Raw genomic sequence first — 23,172 nt, 5'->3', positions numbered from 1 at the left:
ATTAGAATTTCTCCTGTTTTGGGAGCATACAATCCTAAACTTGTTTCCATGAATAAGATCTCATTATCTTTGCCATACTCAGTAATCAATAATTATAGCCTCAGAGTGCTCTCTATCCTTATCTGATTTGGGATTCCCTTCCATGGAAGCTACATGTGTGAAAAGTCAATTGCAATGTATCCGTTCAATTTCCTTGATCAATCTCTACTCATAAGCATGCCATATCCCTTAGAAATATCCACAATGAATATGTCAATACAACCTTGAAAATGTGGGTCACATGCTAATTTCATGTGAATATTGTTCAATTCTCCCACGATTGGGATCCATTTTTTCTTTAACTGCGTAACTTTCTTATCAGTCTGAAGTGGAGCCAATCTCAACATTCTACATATGTCCAAAGGCATTACATTACTTGATTCACTAGAGTCAATCGAGCATTTAATGTAACATTTAAAAAAAATAATTCTAGTTGATACTAGGAAAGGTGCAAGCTTCTCCTTCCCTTGATAGAAAATGACTGGCTTCTGCGCTTTCAGATTGAATTCCTCATTGTTTTGTAAAGTAGTTCTCCCATTTTGTGTTGTCATGACTTTTCCACTAGAGAAGCATTATCTTTAATTATTTCTTGTGGTGGATCATTTTGGGAGATTCCTCCATTGGATGCAACTTCCTAATCATCTAGAGAGTTTTGTACCATTCCCACAAAACTTGAAGGATTTTGAGTAATCCCATATGCATACGACAATACATCCTCCTCTACATTGGTGTTTTGTGCGAAACTTGATTGTTGGACATTGGATCCCTCTCTTGGTGAATGTGATACATTTTGAGAAACAATCTTTGTAGAGGCATCATTTAAACTTCCCAACTATGCATCTCTAATTTCTAGAATTTTCATCAATTTGTTTAATGGAAGACTCACTTTGATTTTCTTGAATTCCTCTAGTACTTAAGAACTCAACCTCTTAAATTCCTCTCCAGAGGACTTACTTCCTGTTTTTGTCTTGGATTCTCGTTTTGCCTTTGTTCTCCTTGTGTGGAAGATTGAACATTATTTCGCCCCTTCTCACTTTGTGAAGAATTCATTATGGAAGACTGACCTTTTGTCTCCTTTAGAGTTAGTGGATTGTCGATACTCAGGTAAGTCTTTGAGGGGACTAGGACTATTGCTTGCACTGGGATGTAAAGGAGTTGTAAAGTTTTTTGGATGGATTGATGATGTCAATGGCTAATTATTCCTATAATTCATTTGATATGTCTTTATCAGAGCATTGCCAGATGTTTGTTGAAAAGCTTGTACTTAACTAGTTCCTTCCACCAAGACACTGTTGTACAGAGGAGGGAAGAAAAACCCATCTTTATGCAGTGATTCATTCGGGATACTGGTGGAGGTTGATTTTCTGGTGGAACTTGATATTGTGCTGTCTCTATGAGACCATTTGCTGAAGAAGGTGAAAACTTTTGATTAGCTTGCATTGGCATGTAATCTTGAGAATCAGGGGAGGAAACTTAAAATCATCAAAAATCAATGCTTGATCATATCTAGGTGCTGCGACTATCTCATATCCTGTAGGAGGAGGATTCTCAGATGCGGCAGTGTTCCTCGCTTCTCTCTTGAAAATATCAGTCGCTCTTTGAAATTCTTGATACTAAAACTCAAAATGTTGATTTCTCTCATGCAATCTACACCATCCAGATAGTGTTGCTTTTGTTAAGAAAACTTTATCATCTGGTTGATTCTCAGAAGATGGAGGATTGTCCAATGGTGAAGGTATGCCTCCATTATTTGGATTTGTGTTCCACAATCTCCTTTGATGCTTTCGGTTGTGATATCCAGAATTATTGTCCTGATGACCTTGATTGTTGCTTCAATATCCTTGATTAATTTCATGAAATCCTCAATTGTTTCCTTGATTACTATCGTGATGTGGAGGGGGATTCCCTTGATTATCTCGGTTGTTACCTTTATTTGACTGATAATTCCTTTGTGCATTTTGTAACTGATTTTTCTGATTTATGAGGTAAGTAACCTTAATGGATAAATTTTGCACTTGTTCAATCAAATCTTTCATCTCATCCTTTTCTTCTTGAGTCCTTGTAGAAGTTGTGTTCTGAAGATAAACTGGTTGTGCAGGCATTGCCTGTGACATAGGAACTCTAGGATGCAGTACCGATTGGTTAGGAGGGGTGGGAACTGGATTGATCAAACTTTATCAATCTAGGTTAGGCAGTGGTTATTGCAATAATTTAGATAAATTTTTTTTTCGAGAAAATAAGGAATTAATGTTGGAAAATGAATCAAAACAACAATTAGAATTGAAAATAATTATCAATTGCAACTTATCAAGATTAGAGCTTTATTCAGCTTAAGATAAAGAGTTTGGTGAACAAACACCAAATCATTAATTCAAAGTTTCATCAAATATCTGCGTTTCTTCAATTGAATATGATCAAATGCACTCCAAATACATTGACAAGGAGATGAATGACATGGTTAGCTCAAAAGGCACATTGCCACCCATTTAAGATTTTTTGTTTTCTTGCCTGAAATTCCCACGTTTGTGTTGAAAAAATATAAATTCTGCCAAGATTTAATTATAAATGATATATGCAAAATTCAAGATCGTAATGTATGCATCAGACTATCTGGCTTAGCACAAAGTTAACGTGTATTCAATACATATTGATATTTTACTTAACACACTGTGCATTCAAGGGCAATCATTATAATTGAGGCGGAGTACAGTTACATGTCCATAAATTTGTTGTGGTTGTTTCAAACTTGCTGCGACTTGAAGAAATCAAGAGTGAGAATAGATCGAAAGATAGTGGGCAAGGGGGCAAGAATAGGAAATGGGATAAATAGTGGGGACATGTGATGTCTCCATTTTGAGATCAGACTCAATAATAAATATTAAATAATAAATTAAATAATTAAATTTTATTAAGTAGAATAATAATAAAAGAGAATTTAATAAATAAAAGATAATATAAAATATTCTATTCTTTTTTTTGATCGGTAATCGCTTTTGATTGGAGCTTTGAACCAGTGGGGTCACATTTGGGGGACCTCATCCCTGTGGAAATTTCGAGGCATTAACACCTCTAACATTTGACTCTAGTAGACACCACATTACATTCGACCTTGAGAGCATATTGCGTGAGATTCACGCCAAGCCAAAAGCAACACCATCACCTTATCACTCCAATTCACATCTCCTTATACATCCCAAACTCCTTATCACTCCAATTTACATCTCCTTATAACTCCCTATCACCTTATCACTCTAGTTCAACACACCTTATAAGTTCCAAGTAATGACATGTGTTACTGAAACGGTGTGTGGGTTTTGCAGATCTGAATCACCAAGGTGGACAACAATCACCAGCTCAACGGCCACATTGGACAGGGCTGGCAGGGAACCAGCGACCAATGGAAGCGCTCGGAATCTGCAATCTTGGGTGGGCAGCAGAACATACACCTCATGTACACGGCAGGGGTGGCAGCATCGGGAATCAACAACTCCAGGCTCCACGCGGGCAGTGATACCCGGCAAGACAGCGACAAACCAGATCATACAATTCAGTGTGCAGGCAGTGGCTCAAACAACAGACCCCACTCTTGTGAGGTTCGTGGCATTGCCGTCACGCTGTGGGGTCATCCCCATAATATATTCTATTCTTAATGTAATAGTTTATTATTAAAATAACAATATGATATATAAAAAATTAGTAATATATTATTAAACTCCAAAATCAATAATAATTATAATATAAATAAATAATTACTAAATGAATTCTTATATAACTACACATACTTTTATATACAATTAAAGAAAAGATATGGAATAGCCCATTTACGGGCAATGCAAATGGTCAAAACACTTTTCTTGATTAGATGATTCAATGACATAACAAATGATATAATTGATAATAAGTCATGTATAAAAAGACACAACCTTCGACCATGAAGAAATAAAAATCAAAGCAACAAGGACAAGAAGGGGGTTATATGCTTAAAGGCAGTCAATACATGGAATCAGAAATGGAATCCAATCAAAATCTATCACCGAACATGGAAGAGGGAGTTTACAGCTAAAGATTTTCAGCAAATGGGACTAAAAAATTGGTCAGCATCCAAATCAGCAAAGGAAATCATCAGATAGAATAATGAGGAAAATACATCCAGCAAACATTAAGAACTAGAATAATGAGGAAAATACATCCAGCAAACATTAAGAACTAGTTGAACAGGCACAGTCAGCAAATAGAGGAACGATCAGAGTACAGTCATCCAATAAATTCCATTGAAATGTCGAACCCATTAACTGTCGCAGACAAGATATGGGAAGTGTAGAGGATAGAGTACATATTGTCTAGTCTCACTGCTGACAGAGACAGTGATAAGATGTAACATCGAATGAGTATATTTAGCATGGAGTCAGCAGTCAGTTCACAAGGCTTAACATCCAAACAAGAAGTCCCAAACATCCAATCACCGCTCTCCAATAGTCCAGCCAACAGTACTAGACTCATGCCAACTTCCATTTCATAGTTTTCAGCATTGAATTTTGGACAATCAGACAATTCTCAGAATCTGAACAAGAAGTGTCAATTACCTGAATCAAATCAACACTGCACGAATTTATTTAAGTACTACATTGCACGTTAGAATATAGTGTCTATAGCTGGATTGACCATTACTCTATTTGAGACAGCAAGATATACTCAGTCTTATCAAATTGAATAGAATCACATTTTTCAGTATTAATTTTCATAGTTATTCATTGCATCAATGTCATTCATGAACATTGTTATATTTTAAGAACAATTAAGCGGAGGAGATGGTTTTCTTGCTAAGATACAAAGTTTGAGGATAGCATAGCATGTAGTTTCATTTTACAGCAAGCTTATAATGACAGCAAAATATAGTTCTCAAATTTGAATTGAAACAGTGAATAATATTGAGTAGAGGGTGCATGATATTGAATGTCTGCTAAATTTCTATTTTTTAATCCTTTCCAACTGTTTATTGCAAGTTGATAGGTGTTATTTTCTAACTATGAATTTTCTTTGATGTTTTAATTCTTCTTTCAGACAACAGTTGCGTTTGTAAGCTTGATTGTTACAACCATCCCATTATTGAATGTAAGTATACTTGATTTGCTATTGGTTAGTGCTATTCATAATTAGATTACCAAAAGCATTCACATTCGTAATCCACATTATTCTTTGACTAACTTAAAAAAAGCACAAGACTTTCTAGAACAAAACATCTATATTTATTGTTGCAATCTGTGAAACCTATTTGATTTTTATTGTAATGTATCTCTTCTTTCTATGAGATATTTTCTTGGTTTGGTTAATGTGGCTCTTGCAATAACAGCATTTGGCTTTAAGTACTAATATCATGTCCGAGGATTAATGGGAGCCTCTTTAGTTCTTGTGTCATGCATTATTGTGCGGTGATAAATGGGAATGAGAAATAACAGATAAATGAAAAATGAAGGTAACTGGTTTTCAGATGCATGGCATGATGCATTATTCAATGGACAATTATAGAAATTTTGATATTGAATGTGAATTAACACAAATTGAGCAAAATCAATGTTTTAGACTTTAAAGCAATATTATTCCTATCCTACTGATTGCATTGCAAACCATAAATTAATAGTATAAATTTACAAAATCCAAATGTGCTAGAGTAGATTGGTAATCCTAATCATGATCATCTTTTATGTTGCTGTTTTGCTTTATTTGCTTCTATAGTAAGAGTGCTATTAATTTGACAGTAGCCAGTAAGGTCTTCCAGCATACCTTCAACATTAATATGGAAAACCTTCAAGGTAGGTTATTCTTGCTATCATTTTGTGAATTGTTAAGAAACAAATATCAATTGAGGAAATGATGCCAAAATATCAGTATGCTTAACACAAGATGTACGATGGCTTAATGCAACCTAATCTTCAATATACTAAGAAATCGAAATATGCTTGAGGCAGGGTTATACCACACAGTATTCTCCAATCTTAGATATCTCCTGCCACTAGAATCAAACCTACTAAATCACTCATTGTTACACTGCTGAATATAGCTAATCCATAGTCCACAATCATTTGTAACAATATGAATGCCTTATACAAAAGCCACTTATCTGATAGTAGTTGGGTATGATCTCTTCATTTGGTTTGTTCTGGTTTCAGTTTGACTTGAGTAGATTTGTCATGGAATAAATTGGGGCATAAATCATCTTTGACCCCTATGGGCTAATGTATGGCACGACATTATCATGTTGCTTGGTTTATCCCTGAATGTCCATCAAGCAGTGATTCCTACATTTCAAGGGTTGGTGGAAATGGAAATTGAAACAGATCATTTTATATTCCACGATGTTGAGGCAATCTGTTTTTTGGTCTATAGACAGCTTACAATATATGGACTGATCCATATTCCATGTAGGAGGCACCTAACTAAGTTACAAATGAGGTGTACATATCTTTACCCTGCAGGAATTGGACTTGTTACTTCTTTCAAGAGTACAAGTTTGTCACCATTAGGCCAACTCAGGTGGATTGGCAAATTTTTAGTTATCTACTAAGCTTGTTCACAAGGTCAAAGGTCAAAGACCAGTACGACAAAATTTGAGCAACATATAGGGTGAATGGAAAACAATCCTCTTTGACTAAAAACACTAACTTCACTTGTATAGCATTAAACCCCATATATTGCTAAAACAATATTAACTATTATGTTATTATCCATTATGTCTTCCTTCCACCTGCAAAATCCATTAGGTGAGGGCCCGTTGACAAGCTCCGGATGTGCAATATTACTTAGCCAACTTGGAAGCTATTATTTGCCCAAATATTTTCTACAGCCTTTGGAGCCCTTATGACAAAACAAAGCTGAATGCAAATCTAGTCTTTTGCATCTGAAGGTGTAACATATATTCTATGCATTCCGATAGATGTTATGTGTTTTCCAATCAAAATGTGCATCATCTTTCCTTCGTCTGAAGTATTTCAAACACATTGAAATTTCATTAGCGTCTTTGAGAGAGGTTTGATGAAGTAAACAGAACAAGTTAAAATATATGCATGCATCTTTATTGTCCAACTGTTTCTACATGATCATTGATATTACCTTCGAAAACTTGGACTGTATTGTCAACATGCCTTGTAAATGGAGTCAGTCAAAGGTGCATGATAAGAATGAAAGTAGTCACTTTTCAACATTTTAATTATAAAAATTCCTATTAACATAACAAAGCTACAAAGCATAACAAGACAAGAGCGATCATTTTACCTTTGGGTCTAACAAGAAAAAAGATGAAAGCTCTAAAGGGCTCTGATAGGGATAAATGAAGAAGATGCCTCATGTAACTACCTAGTGGCTAGAGAACATACACACTCTAGGTTTATTGTCGCACTCACAAAAGCTCAGATTCGTGGAATGGTATGTATTCACATGGAGGGCCACACAAAGCTGCTCCAAACTTCTTGTGTTTCTTTTTACCATAAAATGGTATAGTATATGTGTAGCACTCAAATATGAATCTCGCTGAGTTAAGCCTGCTAATCCAAGAGTGAGTCGAGCCATCTATGACTGACTATAAGAATGAATTTGGATAAAGTTTTAATCCAAGATATTATAGCATCCATTCATGATTAGCAATATTATTATTCAGTAAATAATGTCTAATTTAGAAAAATAGAAGAGAAACCTAAGCAGTAGAAACCAAAACTGTCTAGTAGTAAGGGTATGAGGAAAAGAGTTTGGAATGCAGTAACAACCCGTCTAAAGAGTATCTCCTTGAGCTCGTGAAATGTTTCATAGCTAAAGGAACTTGGCTTGTCTAAGTTTAGTGGAGATGCTCAGCAAATACTTAGTCAATGATTTCATCAGAGATCAATTGCTGATATATTTGATTTCTATGAGTTTATTACAATGATGTTTGACTTGATTATTTGTGACATGGACTGCACTCCCTATCATCACACCACATAGCTGTGAACTGCTTCAACTGATTTTCAATCTCTAACCAGATTTGATGAATTCAGATGAACTCAGGAGAAGCTGTCAAGTTTTAATCAGATTTAGATTGTAAGAAATTTTAACAATTTATTTCAATTTATATTGATATCAATACAATAATAGGTATCTAGAATAAGAGCTCAATAAGTTTTATTCTTGATTTACAATGACTCTAATAGTGCCATCAATATAATGTTGCAGAACTATGATAAAAGATCAAACTGATCTGAGCAAGTATGATAACATTTCTGTCGCTTGAGTAGGTAAATAAAACTGCTTCTGTATCTTGTAATTGCACTTATATGTTTTCTGTACTTTCCAAGATTCATGTTTGTTCAATCTTAATACAATAGAGAAGGGACATGTCTCATGTAGAGACATGTCTTACATTGGGACATGCCTCTACGTGAGGCATTTCTTATCCAAAATATGGGTGCCATTTCAAAACATATGCCCGCTGTTTGATTATCACAGTTAATGCGATGTGTAATAAGAAGGATATGCATCAACTAATATACAGTCGATATTCTATATCGATGGCAATGTGACTTAATATGAATGTGCAGATTTTGGAATCTTTATCGGTTACACTTAATCAATGTACAATGATGATCTTACTCAATAAAGATAAGTCAATACTTAATATCGACACAAGTAGTGATATCTATCTTTATATATTTATGTGTATGTATGTATGTATGTATGTATATTTGTGCTATTTAAATAATTATTAATCATGTACTATATTAACAACACTTGCAACAAATTTTGAGTAGAATAAAGATGGAGGATGGATAGTGAATGCTCAAGGCTGATTTCATCGATTTGACTAATCCAACTGAAGCTACAAATCATCAACTCTCCCTCTTAGCTAGGGAGGATAATTGCTATCTAGATGTGTTGATGTGAGTTTTGTTCCACTACAACATGCATAATCGAATACTTAATGTTTCAAGGAGAAACAGCAAACACTCAATCCTCTCTTGATATAAGGTCATCTTTCATGCTAAGCTTGCAAAGTAAGATCATGAAATGACTTCAAGGCTCCTTAATTGTGGACTTCACTCAGTTTTATGATGTGATTGGCTGGTTATCACAAAGGGACTTATGCTATTCATTCAATGGATATCAACTCTTTCACTTATAGATTTGGCTTTACAATGTGTAATGTAAGTTTGATCTTCAAACCTTTCCACTTCAACCCAAACCTAAGTTGGCTAATTTCTACTCCTAATTGTGAATGGAAGGAATCATGGATGACTTGGACTCTAGTAGATGTAATCTCACCAGCGGCTCCATCCACCTAGTGCAAGCTTCTAAGGAATGCTCGAATAGTTTTCAAATCAATATTTCCTCTCCAATCTGATCAAATGGATGCAATCTAAAGATTCAACATCAATTGAAGTCAAGTGCATTCAATCGTCGACTTACCACACAAGGCACTCCTACCATTAATAAGAGGCTTGAGGCCCCAATTTGTTTGAGTCAAGCAAGTAAACATCCACAACATCTTCCATTTAACTAAACTGCTTCAAAATGAAAATAAATCTACTTTGAGTAAAAGATTGAGGAAACCGTGCAATTCTACAAATAAATATTAAGTAATCCACCATGAAGAACCAACAATGAATTATCAATTACTTTGACAAGCATTTAGCATCAACTGCATCAACTCTCTCCCTTAGCTGGTTCTACTCTAATCTCCTAGTTCTCTACTACCTCCAGTCTCTAAGCTAATGAATATCAAATGTGAAGGCCTTGGCCTTTTATAGTAGTTCCATTACAATGAAGGGCGAAGATTGATTCAAGATCAAGGGCATAGATTTCTTTCCACAAACCTTGATTAGGGTTGCCAAATTTACAACCAATTACATGAAGGCATCAATTCATGAGCCAATAAGAAAATTACAATGATTTTTATAGCCAATGAGAAAAATAGGGCACTTAGCATGTTGTGATTGAGTGTACTTGAAATTTAAATTTTCTGATTGACAACCAATTGCCACCTCATCATCATTATCCCATGTTTGGAGTCTTGGCTTGTAGTAGGTGATTGATAGAAGTACAAATATTTCTTGTTCGATTGTTAGAAAGTAACTTTTGATTAACTTTTCAAATCTTTGAGGATGACGATGATGGCATATGTGTTGAGAGCGCTTCCTTCGAATCTCCTTGATCCCTTTGAAATTTTCTCACGGAATTGAGTTGAATCACTTGCATCTCCGTGAACTTGTGAACTTGATCTTTCTTGATTCTCCTTGAATATGTCCTCGTGTAGCTGGATCTTTTGTGCTTTCAGTAATTTCCTCTTGATTTCAATCTGAATTCACAAGTTGATAGCTTAACATGAATCTTTCCTACTCACTTGAGTTCTCTGGCTTGAGCCATTTTCTTGTAGCATCTACTTCATTCTCCTCTTGAAGTCTCAAGCTCAACCTTGACATCATCTTCATCTTTCACCTTGCAAAACAAAAAAGAAAGCTTCATTAAGTTTGCAAAACAAATTTGGAAATAAATTCACATTAATAATTAATAAAATGGATTTCACTTATTCATATTAAACCTTTCTATCTTCTTGCAATAATCAATGTCTTGGGTATCTCTAGAGGCTTGGAAGATAAATTTCTTGGATGGAAATCCTAATGCAAAAGGATTTCCATGGTGTGAGTCCTCTAAAGAGAGGATTTCCACCAAATATGATTTAAAAATCATCCCACTTTCTGTCATTTAGCATTAAAATTCCTCTCTCACAACTCTCCAATCTACCAATTTGATTTGTGTTTCATTTTACATGAGGAAAATAAGGCCTAAGGGAAAGGGGGAAATTCCAAGTCAATGGGATTGTTTTGGTGGGAATCCTCTGGAGAGAGGATTTCCCCAGTGGAAGTCCTCTGGTCATAGGATTTCCACACATGGTTTTTCCTTTTTCCATAATTATTTCAAACTTTTCTCTCATTATCATTAAATCTCTCCCTAAGCGGCATCCCTCATCTTCAACTCTCGTTTAGAATTAAAAAATGGAGTGGTGGAATTCTTGACGTAGGAGGATTTCATTGGTGGAAATCCTAAGCTCAAAGGATTTCCATGGCGGGAATTCTCTTGTTAGAGGATTTCCACCAAATTTACTTGATGCTTAATTTCCTTCCATCCTTCCAGAACTTCATCATTTCTCATCAATTCCACTTCAACACAATATCCTTTACCTCTAACACTTGCCTTGAGTCAGTTTTAGCACAAAGTAAAAGAGGGGAAATTTTGGTTTGAGAGGATTAATGTGGCTGGAATCCTCTGGTCAGAGGATTTCCACCAGCCATGATATTGTACCTCTCTACCTTAAAACTCATCCCATTTCAACCTTGACAATTTTTTGCTCTCTTTTTACTCATGATGTTGAGTTCATGCCTTCAACCGAATTTCGAATGCCTTAGAAGGTGGAGTTTTAGGCTTGGGAGGATTAATGTGGCGGGAATCCTCTGGAGAGAGGATTTCCATAGTGGGAATCCTCTGATCAGAAAATTTCCACCAAATATATTTTTGCCACTTAGATCTCAAAACTTGCCATATCACACCCTTATGCTAATTCTCACTCATTCTCAAGTTGCTATGTCTTAGCATGATTTTGCATCAATTTTGAGTTGATGAGAATAAGGGTGGAAATCCTCTGGTCAAAGGATTTCCACCAAACATGACTGCAACAATTATCCGTAGGGTGGAAATCTTGAGGAGAGAGGATTTCCATGGTGGGAATCCTGTGGTCAAAGGATTTCCACCAAACATGACTGCAACAATTATGCTTAGGGAAATAACCATTCATCCTTCTCTTCATTGCTTTAACATTACATCAATCATTTCGTTGCCTTAGTAAGGATCCCTTTGTCCTAAGGCGAAATCTTGAGGTTTTGGAGAGAAATTATAGCTGGTGGAAATCCTAGAGTCAGAGGTCCAGGATTCCCACCACTTTCGAAACTTTCTCACAGTCCTTCAATCTCCCAAGCATGTAAACCTTTTTTAGTTAGACTAAAACTCTACCCTTCCACTAGGACTTAGGCTATGAAAATACATCAGAAGGACATCAAAAACCTCACACAAACCCCAAACAAATATTTTTTTCAGCAAGACAAAATCCCTCAAACTCGCCCTTGGATTTGGAGAATTTTAAATGTTGCCAACTAAAACCACCTAAGACAATGACTCCTACTTGCTATAGAAAAAAGAGGGGATCCCCATTTGCAATGGGGCAATGGTGTGAAAACCCCACAACAAGATGAAAACATAATAAGTCAATAGAAGAGTTGTAAAGATATCAACTCAATATGATATCAAGACTTATGACATGTCCACAAATATTGGGTCTCATGATATCCACCATAAATGATATTACCTTATGATAATAGCGGGAGTAATGGCATGTCCACGAATATCATGTCTCATGATATTCACCATACAATATACATTATGGTATGTGCACAGGCACCATTATGCCTACCATAAAGATATCTTCTCATGGTATATCCACGTGTACATAATATTGACCATGAAATATCTTAGTAAAATAACTTTTAATCATCCACAAATATCAAATTTTTAGGATATCCTCCACTTAGTATTACTTACGAAAATCATTTATCATGACATATCCACAGATATCACGTTACGCGATATCCATCATGATAGTAAGATTTGATTATTGTTAAGTTGTCACCTCACAATAACAACTAGAAGTACAAGTGTTCATCATTGGAAAATTGTCACCTTTCAATGATGTTCACAGGGGCCCATTAAGTCACAAATCACACACATGAGAATAACAAAGTTTACTCATAAAACATCTTTAGAATATGTTAGTACAGTATTTTTGAGGCTCAATCTCAAATAAAAATACATTTCTATCATACCAAGTTTACCTCTCAAGTATTCTACCTTTGTTTTGGAGAGAGGCTTGGTGAGAATGTCTGTTGTTTGTTCTTCTAGGCTAATATATCTCAACTGAATGGCATTTCTCTCCACCATGTCTCCAACATAATGGTAGGGTATTTCAATATGCTTGATCTTGTTAGAAAGTAAAGTCCACTAATATAACTAGGGGGGGAGGGGGTGAATCAATTATGTACTTTGAACAACTTAAATAAACTTTACCAAATCTAAAACAAGTAACCAATAGATGCAACAAGCACAAGATAATAACCATGCACAATGACATAAGATATGTTAACTAGAGAAACCCTTGATTAGAGGGAAAACCTTGGTGGGAATAATGCCCATAAGAAGATGTACTAATAAACAAGTTCCTTGCAAAAGGATGTGACCTTTTTAGTAGTCAATTCAATACAATCAATACATATCAGTCCCTGCTAGGAGACTTTGAATCCCTGCCGGAAGACTCCAATCCTATTAGGAGTTACTTCAACCCTGTTAAGAGTTGATAGGAAGTCAACTAAACCCACTGTCCAAATTGCCTCTGAACTGTCTTTACTAAACAATTCTCAGGATAACATATCCAAGGGTGAATTGACTAATATAACAACTTATCTTGCCAGTATAGTTCTTTTGAAGTTCTGAACACATCATCAACATCATCCTCTTCTCTAATATCGTCAACTTTGCATCCAAAGCTCGCATAATACAAATGATCGCACACATGATACTACGATCACACTTACAACCAAGGAAAATGTGTTTCCTTTATACCAAGTCTTAAAACAACTAATTGAGTCGGCCTTGAGGCTTCCCCAATGTACAATGAAAATATAGGACCATCATAAGGTATTACAATTAAGTTTCACACACTACAATGCATAATACATCAATTACATAACAACAATCAAGCATATGACATGTTACACTTCAGCGACCTTCATTGAATAATCTTCTGATTCTACTACCTCGAACATATCATCGTCAACATGTCTCCAACTAAAATACAAGCCTGCTGAACAAGCTTTAACCTCGTTCAATAGATACAACTCAAATATCAATTCTCTGTTTCCTGCATATTGGCCTGCAACCTGTCTTCCGTAAAATTGCTGTAACAAACTCAATTCTTCATAACTCTTTCCGTGCATTTAGATACATCATAAAGATATATCTAAAAATACTCTACTAACCCCACGAAATACAACGCTGCAATTCTCACTGTTTAATCCAGAAAGCCAATATGTTGACATCAATGACAAACCGAGTCATGAATGCAACATATAAGCACTCAATCATCTCTCCAAACATACCAACAGACCCCCCCAAAGGAATAGTCTCAAGATTCATGCTAACAATCTCCCCCTTTGGCATTGATGGCAACATATGATGAAAACCATCAATAAGTGTCAAAAATACCAAATTGAAATGGCAACTGTTCCCCCATTGATATCAATAAGTTTTGATTGATAACAACAAAAACTTAATACTTATCAACTTCAAATAATCTCCCCCATACATTACTCTCCTCTATAGCTGCTTAAGGTTCTTCATGTATTATTCTCCCCCATTCATGTATAAGGTTTTTTTGTGATTCCCTCCCCCATTGACATCAATGACAAAGATGCCATTATGCCAATTCTCGATATTCAATCTTCTCTAAAACAATTTGAAAAAGCTCGCCAAGTGTCAAAAGACATTGTTAAACAATACTCGAGAGTTCTCAATAACTCTGCCCAAAAAGTGACTACTCCCCCAAAGGAAACATCACCAAACATATAGTCCAAATGTAAAAGTAAGCTCTGAATGTACTCGACTAATGCAATCCTGCATTGACTTCTTTGAAGAAGGTTGGGGCATAACCCCAAGCATGCCTTCCAAATATTTAAATGTATCCTTAGCCAAAGGTTTAGTAAATATGTTTGCTATCTGTTCCTTTGTGCTACCATACTCCAATCTGATTGCCATCTTTGCTACTTTCTCTCTCAAGCAATGACACTTTATTGCAATGTGTTTAGTCTTTGAATGTAATAATGGATTCTTTGACATACTGACTGTACTTGTGTTATCGCAATGAATGATAATAGGTTTTGACAATTCAATACCAATGTCTTGTAACATCTGCTTCATCCAAATAATTTGATTACGGTTGGATGCAACATACTCTATTTTTGCTATAGATTGTGATATGCAATTTTGTTTCTTACTTAGCCATGAAACCAATCTTCCTCCCAAAAAGAATTCTTCACCACTTGTGCTCTCTCTCTCATCTACATTTCCTGCCCAATCTGCATCAATGGATGTACATAAGGTAAAGTCATGTGCTATGTCATACCATAATCGATAATATGATGTTCCTTTCAAGTATCTAAACATCCTCTTTATTGTTGCTAAGTGGGTTACTTCAAGATCTACTTGGAATCTTGCCACAATTTCAACTGCATTAGCTATTTCTATTCTTGTATGAGTCAAATATTACAATCCTCTTATCATTGATTTGTATCTTGTTTGTATGCACCGGGAGACTCATCTTTACTTGATAATTTGCATCCTGTAAACATAGGTGTTCCAATTGGTTTACAATTCTCCAATCCAAACCTTGTGAACAAATCTTTAAGATATTTAGTTTGTGATATGAAAATGCCATCTTTATTCTGAGTTATTTGCAATCCCAATAAATATCTCATTTCACCAATCATACTCATCTCAATTTCATTTCTTTTGAAACTTTCTCACTAGCTTCATGATTTCCTCCAAAAATAATGTTATCAACAAATACTACAATAATCAACAATACTTTTGCATTTGTTTTGAAGTACATGTTACTTTCGGCATTACCTTTCTTAAATCTCAAGTTCTGCAAATGCTTATCTAGTCTTGCATACCAAGCTCTATACAATGCTTTCCTCAGTCTACAAACCATGTTTTTGTCTATTGTTAGTGGAAAACTATTTGGTTGCTCAATGTAAGCTTCATCCTCAAGTTCTCCATTAAGAAAAGCCGACTTAGCATCCATCTGATATACCTTGAAATTCTTGTTAGATGCATAAGCCAAAAACATTCTTACTGCTTCATGTCTAGCAACAGGCACAAAAGTTTCCTCAAAATGAATTCCTTTTTGTTGTGAATAACCTTTGCATACTAACCTTGCTTTGTTTCCTACCACTTCTAATTGTTCATTCATCTTATCTCTAAATACCCATTTTGTGCCAAAAATCTTCTTGTCTTTAGGTCTAGGGACTAGTTCCCATGTCTTGTTCTTTTCAATCTACTCAAGTTCCTCTTTCATAGCATTTATCCAAAATTCATCCTTACAAGCTTCACTTGCAGTCTTAGGTTCAACTTATTATATCAAACATAACTCTTCACTTACCTTGTTCCTTGTTCCTTGTTGCACTTCCAATGATTTGATTCATAGGGTGATTCCTTGCAACATATTTAGGCATTCTTTGTTTTGTTCCGACTTCTGCTCTAGGTTCAGTTCTTGGTTCGTCTCTTGGTTTTTCTGCATGCAAATCATTGTCAGTTTCATAAGGTAGTTCCTGAACATTCTAATTGTTAGGCCTCTGATTAGTATCCTCATTTGAATCATAATCAAGTATGCTTTCCTGAATTATGAACTTCTCATCAACTTTCACATTAGTACTTTTAACAATAGATCTCAATCCTTGATTTAAACATCTATATGCTTTTCTTTTTAAAGAATATTCAAGAAACATGCCTTCATCGCTTCTAGGATCAAACTTGCCAATATCATCTTCTCTTTTGATATAACATCTACTTCCAAAGATTCTAAAGTATTCCACGGTAGGTGTATGTCCAAACCAAAGTTCCTAGGGTGTCTTACTAATACCTTGCCTGATCTAAACTGTTTTCATTGTATATACTGCAGCGTTCATTGCTTCTCTCCAAAAAGTATGTGATACATTATTCTCAAACATCATAGTTCTAGCTACCTCACTGACTGATGTATTTCTATTTTCTGATATCCCATTCTGCTGTAGTGTTTTAGGGGCTGAAAGCTCCCTCTTAATTCCATTATCTTCACAAAAGATGTTAAACTCAATTGAAATGAATTCCCCCCCTTTATCTGATCTTAAACACTTTATCCTCAATCCTGATTCATTCTCTACTCTACTTTTGAATAACTTGAACTTCTCAAATGCTTTAGATTTCTCTCTAAGAAATGCTACCCACATCATTCTTGTAAAATCATCAATGAAAAACATAAAGTACCTTTCACCATAGAGTGCTCTGGTTTTTGTAGGACCACTCAAATTTGTGTGCACAATCTCCAACTTGACTAATCTAGTAATATCTTGCTTGAAAATGAACTATTCAAGTCTGTTTTGCCATCACAAATACCTTGCAAACCATGTTAGAAGGTATCGCAATCTTAGGCAAATCTCTTACTGCATGTAGTACCGATCTTCACAATGTTATCAAAGTTATTGTGACAAAATCTTATGCCATAACCAACTGTCATTAACTTTTGTAACCAAACTTGTCATCTCAATAGGTTTTAATTGAAAAACATTACCTGTAGTCCTTGTAGCTGTTCCAATCAACTTACCATCTTTGTCTTTGATCGCACAATTCTTCTCTGTGAATTGCAACTGATATCTCTTATCAACAAGTTGTCCAACACTCAAAAGATTATGTCTCAATCCATCAACATAAGAAACATCCTCAGTGTTAGTTTTTTCATCAAGAGCAATAGATCATTTTCCCTATCCTCAGTGTTAGTTTTTCCATCAAGAGCAATAGATCATTTTCCCTTAATAGGATAAAGTGCATTGTTTCCAACTCTAACTACTCCATCATAACTGTTAAACTCAACAAATTTGTTCATATCTCCTGTTATATGATGAGAGCATCCACTATCTATAATCCAATCAGACTTTTTCTTCTCTACATGTGATACTAAAGCTTTTTCTTCTTTTACTTCTTGTTCAGGACTTTCTTCTCTAATAGCTACCACATTGTCAAATAGCTCAGGTGCTTGAATAACACATGCTAGTTATGTTTGTTCATTCAAAGGTCAAGACAGATCTTTCTCAAAATATCTTCCTACATTTCTTGAAGTTGAAAGCCCTACAATTTGGACATGACAATAGGTATTGTGGGTCTAGTACTCTTAAATCATTATTGCTTTAAGGTACATTGAATATTAAATGATAGTCAGTGTTAGTTATCTCACAGAGAGCATTAGAACTCCCTTTGAATTTGCTTGGATGTGCATCCAAGCACATCCATAGGGAGCTGTAACACACCCTATGAGCTTCCCCACAAATCTGTAATGTCCCCTTTACTAGGCCTTTATTCTTTGATGCATTGTTGGCCCTTTCCCCCATGGTTTTGTGGGCTAAATTAATCTTTACAGATGATTTGTGTGAGTTTTGGCATAGGCAATTTCAGTTTCAGGCCAATCAGAGTAGTTTTGACAGGCATTCTTGATAGTTACTATTTATAGTAAGTCAACAGGATTCAGTCTTTTGGCTATTTTCAGTGTTGGACTTCGAGCATGTTATTGAGAGCTTTTGGGCAAGCTATTACACATGGTCTTCTGAGTTAGTTTGATCATTTATTTTAATGCCAGGAGGTTTAATAATTTCTTATTATGCCACATAATTATCAAATTGGATATATTAATTTAAAGTGGATTAGTTAAAGACACAGAGAGGAATATGAAGAGTCAAGCAGAGGAAAAAATGAGGAGACACAGAGATGGCTGCAAAAGGACCTTTAGAGGTTGATTCTTTTTATGCTTGGTTTATTATTTTAGTTTTGGCTTTTGAGTTTATCTTGGAGAAACATTGGGAGAGCCCACAACTTTCTATTCAGACCTGAGCACGGAAACCTTTAGGCCATTTCTGGTGGATTGGACATAGACCCAATCCATCATTGCAGTGGTTTTGAGATGGAGTTCACACAAAGCTTACAAGTTCTTTCTTAGTGTTTCCAATCTGACTGTAATACTGTATTAAAGATTGGTTTTGGTTTTAGAAGGTTATTATATTGCTGTTTTATAATGCAATAACATTTTCAGAGGATCTTTATATGAACACATTGCAGGTTTATATTGCTGGATTTGTTTGCAAAAAGATATATGTTGTCTGAAATTTGTTCATGAAAAAGTTGGAAAAAATATCTAGTAGGATATTACTGTGGTATTAGAGCTGGTTTTCCTGCCAGCTTGTGAGGATTATAATTAACAAAAGTGCAGCTTGACTATGTTTGGAGAATTTTCATAAACAATTTGTGAATTTATACCATATTTGCATTCAAAGGTATTTTGTTATCAGTTTGAAGAATATTAGTTATTCAGTTCTAAAGCTCCAAATTAGACACTGTCGTTTGGAGGACTACAAATTTGGAAGAGTTAATTTTAATATAAAATTGAATCCAACATTGGTAGGAGTACTAATATTTTCTTTGACGACAAATCATATCATTTCATTTAATTGTGAAAAACTAAAAAATTGGGTCCCAATTTATAAGTCAAGAGGGAAAAATTGTAGGGAAACTCAGGTGCGGAAACAACTTCCTACACTAATCCCTTAAGGAAAGTATTGTGCAAATTCCTATTAAATTTTTATAATTTAAGGTTCGATATTATGTAAACAATAATATTGCAGTCAACCATGGATACAGAAAACAGATAGAGAAAGAAAACACATAAACACAAAGATATGCCAGTGGGGAAAAACCTTTCGGTAAAACAACCCCACCCCTCCAAAACCTACACAATGTATTATCTTCAACATAGAAGGTTACAACACACTTGCAATGCAAGTACTTTCAGGAGAACAATGACACAGAAGGCCAATCCAGTAGCAACATACCATACCAACAATACACTTTCTCACTCTCCAATCTGCAACCCTAAAAACGCTTATATCATATGCTTTCCCTTTTAGGGCAACTTCCAAAGAACAACCTTATTAGGGTTTTACCATTCTCTAGAAAAATAGAAACCCAAAGGGTTTAATAATCTCCGAATGAGTTGGAGACTCAAGTGTATAGTACTCAATGATCAATTGCCACATGTCTTCACTTGTTATCGAATCTTCTAGAGATACCTCTTACGCGTCATAGGAATCCATCATAACCATTTCAGCCATGATCTCCTTACACACAATTCAAGATGCCGACATATACAAGTGGAGTGACACATCAACATGCTAACTAGACATGTACACTCACACTTAATTACATTATTTGCAAAAAATACATTTACAAAACAAATAATAAGAATAGGAATTATCCAAGGTTGAGACACCTTATTCCTAACAAAAATGATATTTTTGCTGTCCGTCGTGGTATGTATGTGATTATAAGAGCCAAATTAATTCAAGGAGCTTTGTATTAATATTGTGGCTTATTTTATTTAACCCAAGGTATTATGGGAACATTAGTAAAGCATCTCTGAAGTTGATATTGCCGCAAGCATATGTAAAATTGTGGGTAGAATTGGTGAATCTTGATTCAACGGGTATAAGGCAGCTGCCTGGAGAAGATCTCGCGTGTCTGCTGCTGTGAGGAAAAATATGCTCTTCCATACATCATAATCTGGAAATAAGTAATCAGGTCCTATAAAGATTGCAGGTTATTATATGAGGTGAATTGACTTTTTTTTTTTGGCATTTGGTAAGCTTAAATTGACTATTCAGAAAGAATACAGAGCTTTGAACAAGTCAAGCATGGATACAATTAAGAGTTAGAAAAGGAGATGTTCATTTCACATGTTATTATCGAGCACAAAATATAAAAAGTGTCTTGGCATATTTGTTTAGAGCAGTAGCTATTACCGTTACACTCTCTCATGTGGTGACTTCTGAAGAATGAAATTGACAATGGCAAGTGGTATTTGGACTTCCAAACAATAGGGATGCACAATATTGAGTTTTACAGCAAGTGCGGGAATGTTATTACAGCCGTCCATTATCTCTGGTGGAGAATTCACAGTTCAAGCATCAATTGGCGTGTTTTCCTTGTCAAGTCCGTTGCTGGCCACTAAAATACGAAGTTAAGAACCAGAGAGCTAGCATTACATTGAGCCATTGAGGGAGGTATTGTTTTTGCCATGCATATCTTCAGCATTCACAATAAAAGTATTAGAGTTCTACTGAGAGCTTATTGCATGTTGGGAAGTCATGTTTAAGATTACTAAAAATCAAGAAAACAGAAGTATTTCCCTTCATCGTGTTAAGGAATGATAGATCAGTGGTAGAGCTTTATCTTTAAATCAGTCTCCAGATAATGATAGACCTGAATGTATCTGAATGCTTCAATTCTATTAGTAATTAACTGCAGAGATATAGATGTAAATTCTGATATCTTTTTTGTGCTTGAATCTTCCAATGAACAATACTAATCCTTTTTATTGATGGCAGGTGAATATATTATATGCAGATCGCTGGTAATAACATGAGATGTTTGATGTGTTTCCAAGCGATCATAGTATTTAACATATATGCGAAGTGGAATGGTCATGTCTCATGTAGAGACATGACTCTATGTGCCCTTTGGGCCCGTAGGGTCATGTCTCTATACGAGATGACTCTTAATAACATTAGTTACCATCTACTAACTCAAACTACACTTGGTGATGACATGCTTTGATGGCTCAATCATAATCAGTGTCTAATATTTCATGAATATCCGATCTCAGTTGGTGGATGGAATAAGAGCAATATAAGTCACGATAGTGAGGAGTAGTGAGTGACAGGATCAGTCACATTCATAATTCACACAATCTGTTATCACAGTATGATCGCTGCATCATAACAAGGATTTAGTCAGATCGAATCATCTTGAATAGTCAAGTATAACACTCTCACTATAAATAAGTTGTTTCCTCTGATCAATAATCAGATATTAGATATCCAACAGATGCTACAAGTTCAACACATTGGGTCTGTGATATCCTTACCACAGTTGAATTGTTCATTCTTGGAACAATGTTAATCCAACAAAAACACCAATCCCCATGAATAGACCAGATGACGCCTGTGCTGGTTCACTATGTGAAAGCATGAACTTCCTGAATAGGCAATTTCGGAGATTTAAGATTTGATTGGGAAGCCTAATATTGAGTGGGAGTTTTCCAGAAAACTACAACTAGGGAAGAATTTTCAGCAGCTCCTGCAGCTGTTGAGCACCTTAAAGATATAGACAGTCTTCATCGCACCAAACATATTGTCGCCAATGGTCTTAATGTAGCGGTGGAGTCCTTGAAGTAATATATTGGGAATAAGCTTAGAGGTTGATAAAGAACATTTAGAGTTTGGTTGCCATGCAGATTTAATTCAGAGTTAAATTAAGTTCTGTGCATGGATTTTGAATTGTAACAGCTGCATTCAGCAACTCCCATGCAGTTCAATTGGGAACTGAGATTAATGTCCTGCTATCATTCAGTGCCTTTCTATGCAGTTCAATTGGGAACTGAGATTAATGTCCTGCTATCATTCAGTGCCTTTCTATGCAGTTCAATTGGGAACTGACATTAATGTCCTGCTATCATTCAGTGCCAGCATGTAAAAAAGAATCCCATCGTCTGTGCTGTTGTCATTTTTTAAAGAACAATGGCTGGATTGTTACTGTTATATCTGTGCTATTAGATACTTATTCTGATGCAAAGGAAGAAATTAAAGAAGTCATTAATTTCAGCAGGAATAGAAACAGAATGAGAGTAACGATTAATAATGTGATTCATGTATTCCAAAGCAAGCATTAGACTTTTCGTAGCTTTTTTCATTCAGTTTGAAAACTTTCATAATTGAAGAAGGTCAAATCACTCCCTAATTTCCATGTGTGGTGATATTACTGATACCTGAACCTGAATATATACAGGTCAGCTCATCAGTGTCTCTTTACATTTCCAATTCAGAATTGGGGAAGACTTGGGCTAGAAATCACTGATTGCTTTGTGGCTTGCTGCTGCTTCAGTTAAGTAAATCTAATATTGATGTAGTGCATTCTGCAGTTCTAATGTGGTATCTTTTCAATGGGCTCAAGGTTAACCGAGCCTTTAATCTATTCTGAGGTTGCCTCTATATTTGAAGGTCAGATTTTTTCTAATAAAATCTGCTGTGAGAAGTTGGATTATATTAAGGTAGGCCCAAAACAACAAAATAAACTTTAAGACAATGGAAAATATGAAAAGTAGACTCTTCTCACAAGAATTTAATGATACATTCAACAGTAATCAGCTGCGGGACT

General features: G+C 35.4%; 1 protein-coding gene across 1 annotated transcript in view; it reads left to right on the top strand.

Moving 5' to 3' along the window:
• Positions 1-23,172, top strand: part of LOC149534341 (uncharacterized) — a 58,358-nt gene that overhangs the window by 14,959 nt on the left and 20,227 nt on the right. The window contains exon 2 of the mRNA XM_089803236.1: positions 5,101-5,151. Within this exon, the coding sequence (XP_089659362.1) occupies positions 5,101-5,151 (51 nt within the window). The remainder of the gene's footprint in view (positions 1-5,100; positions 5,152-23,172) is intronic.

The sequence above is a fragment of the Cupressus sempervirens genome, chromosome 10 (genome assembly GCF_028749045.1).
Source record: "Cupressus sempervirens isolate cs-2001-9-10 chromosome 10, ASM2874904v1, whole genome shotgun sequence".
In the NCBI taxonomy this organism is placed as follows: domain Eukaryota; kingdom Viridiplantae; phylum Streptophyta; class Pinopsida; order Cupressales; family Cupressaceae; genus Cupressus; species Cupressus sempervirens.
This window is presented reverse-complemented; position numbering and strand designations above follow the sequence as displayed.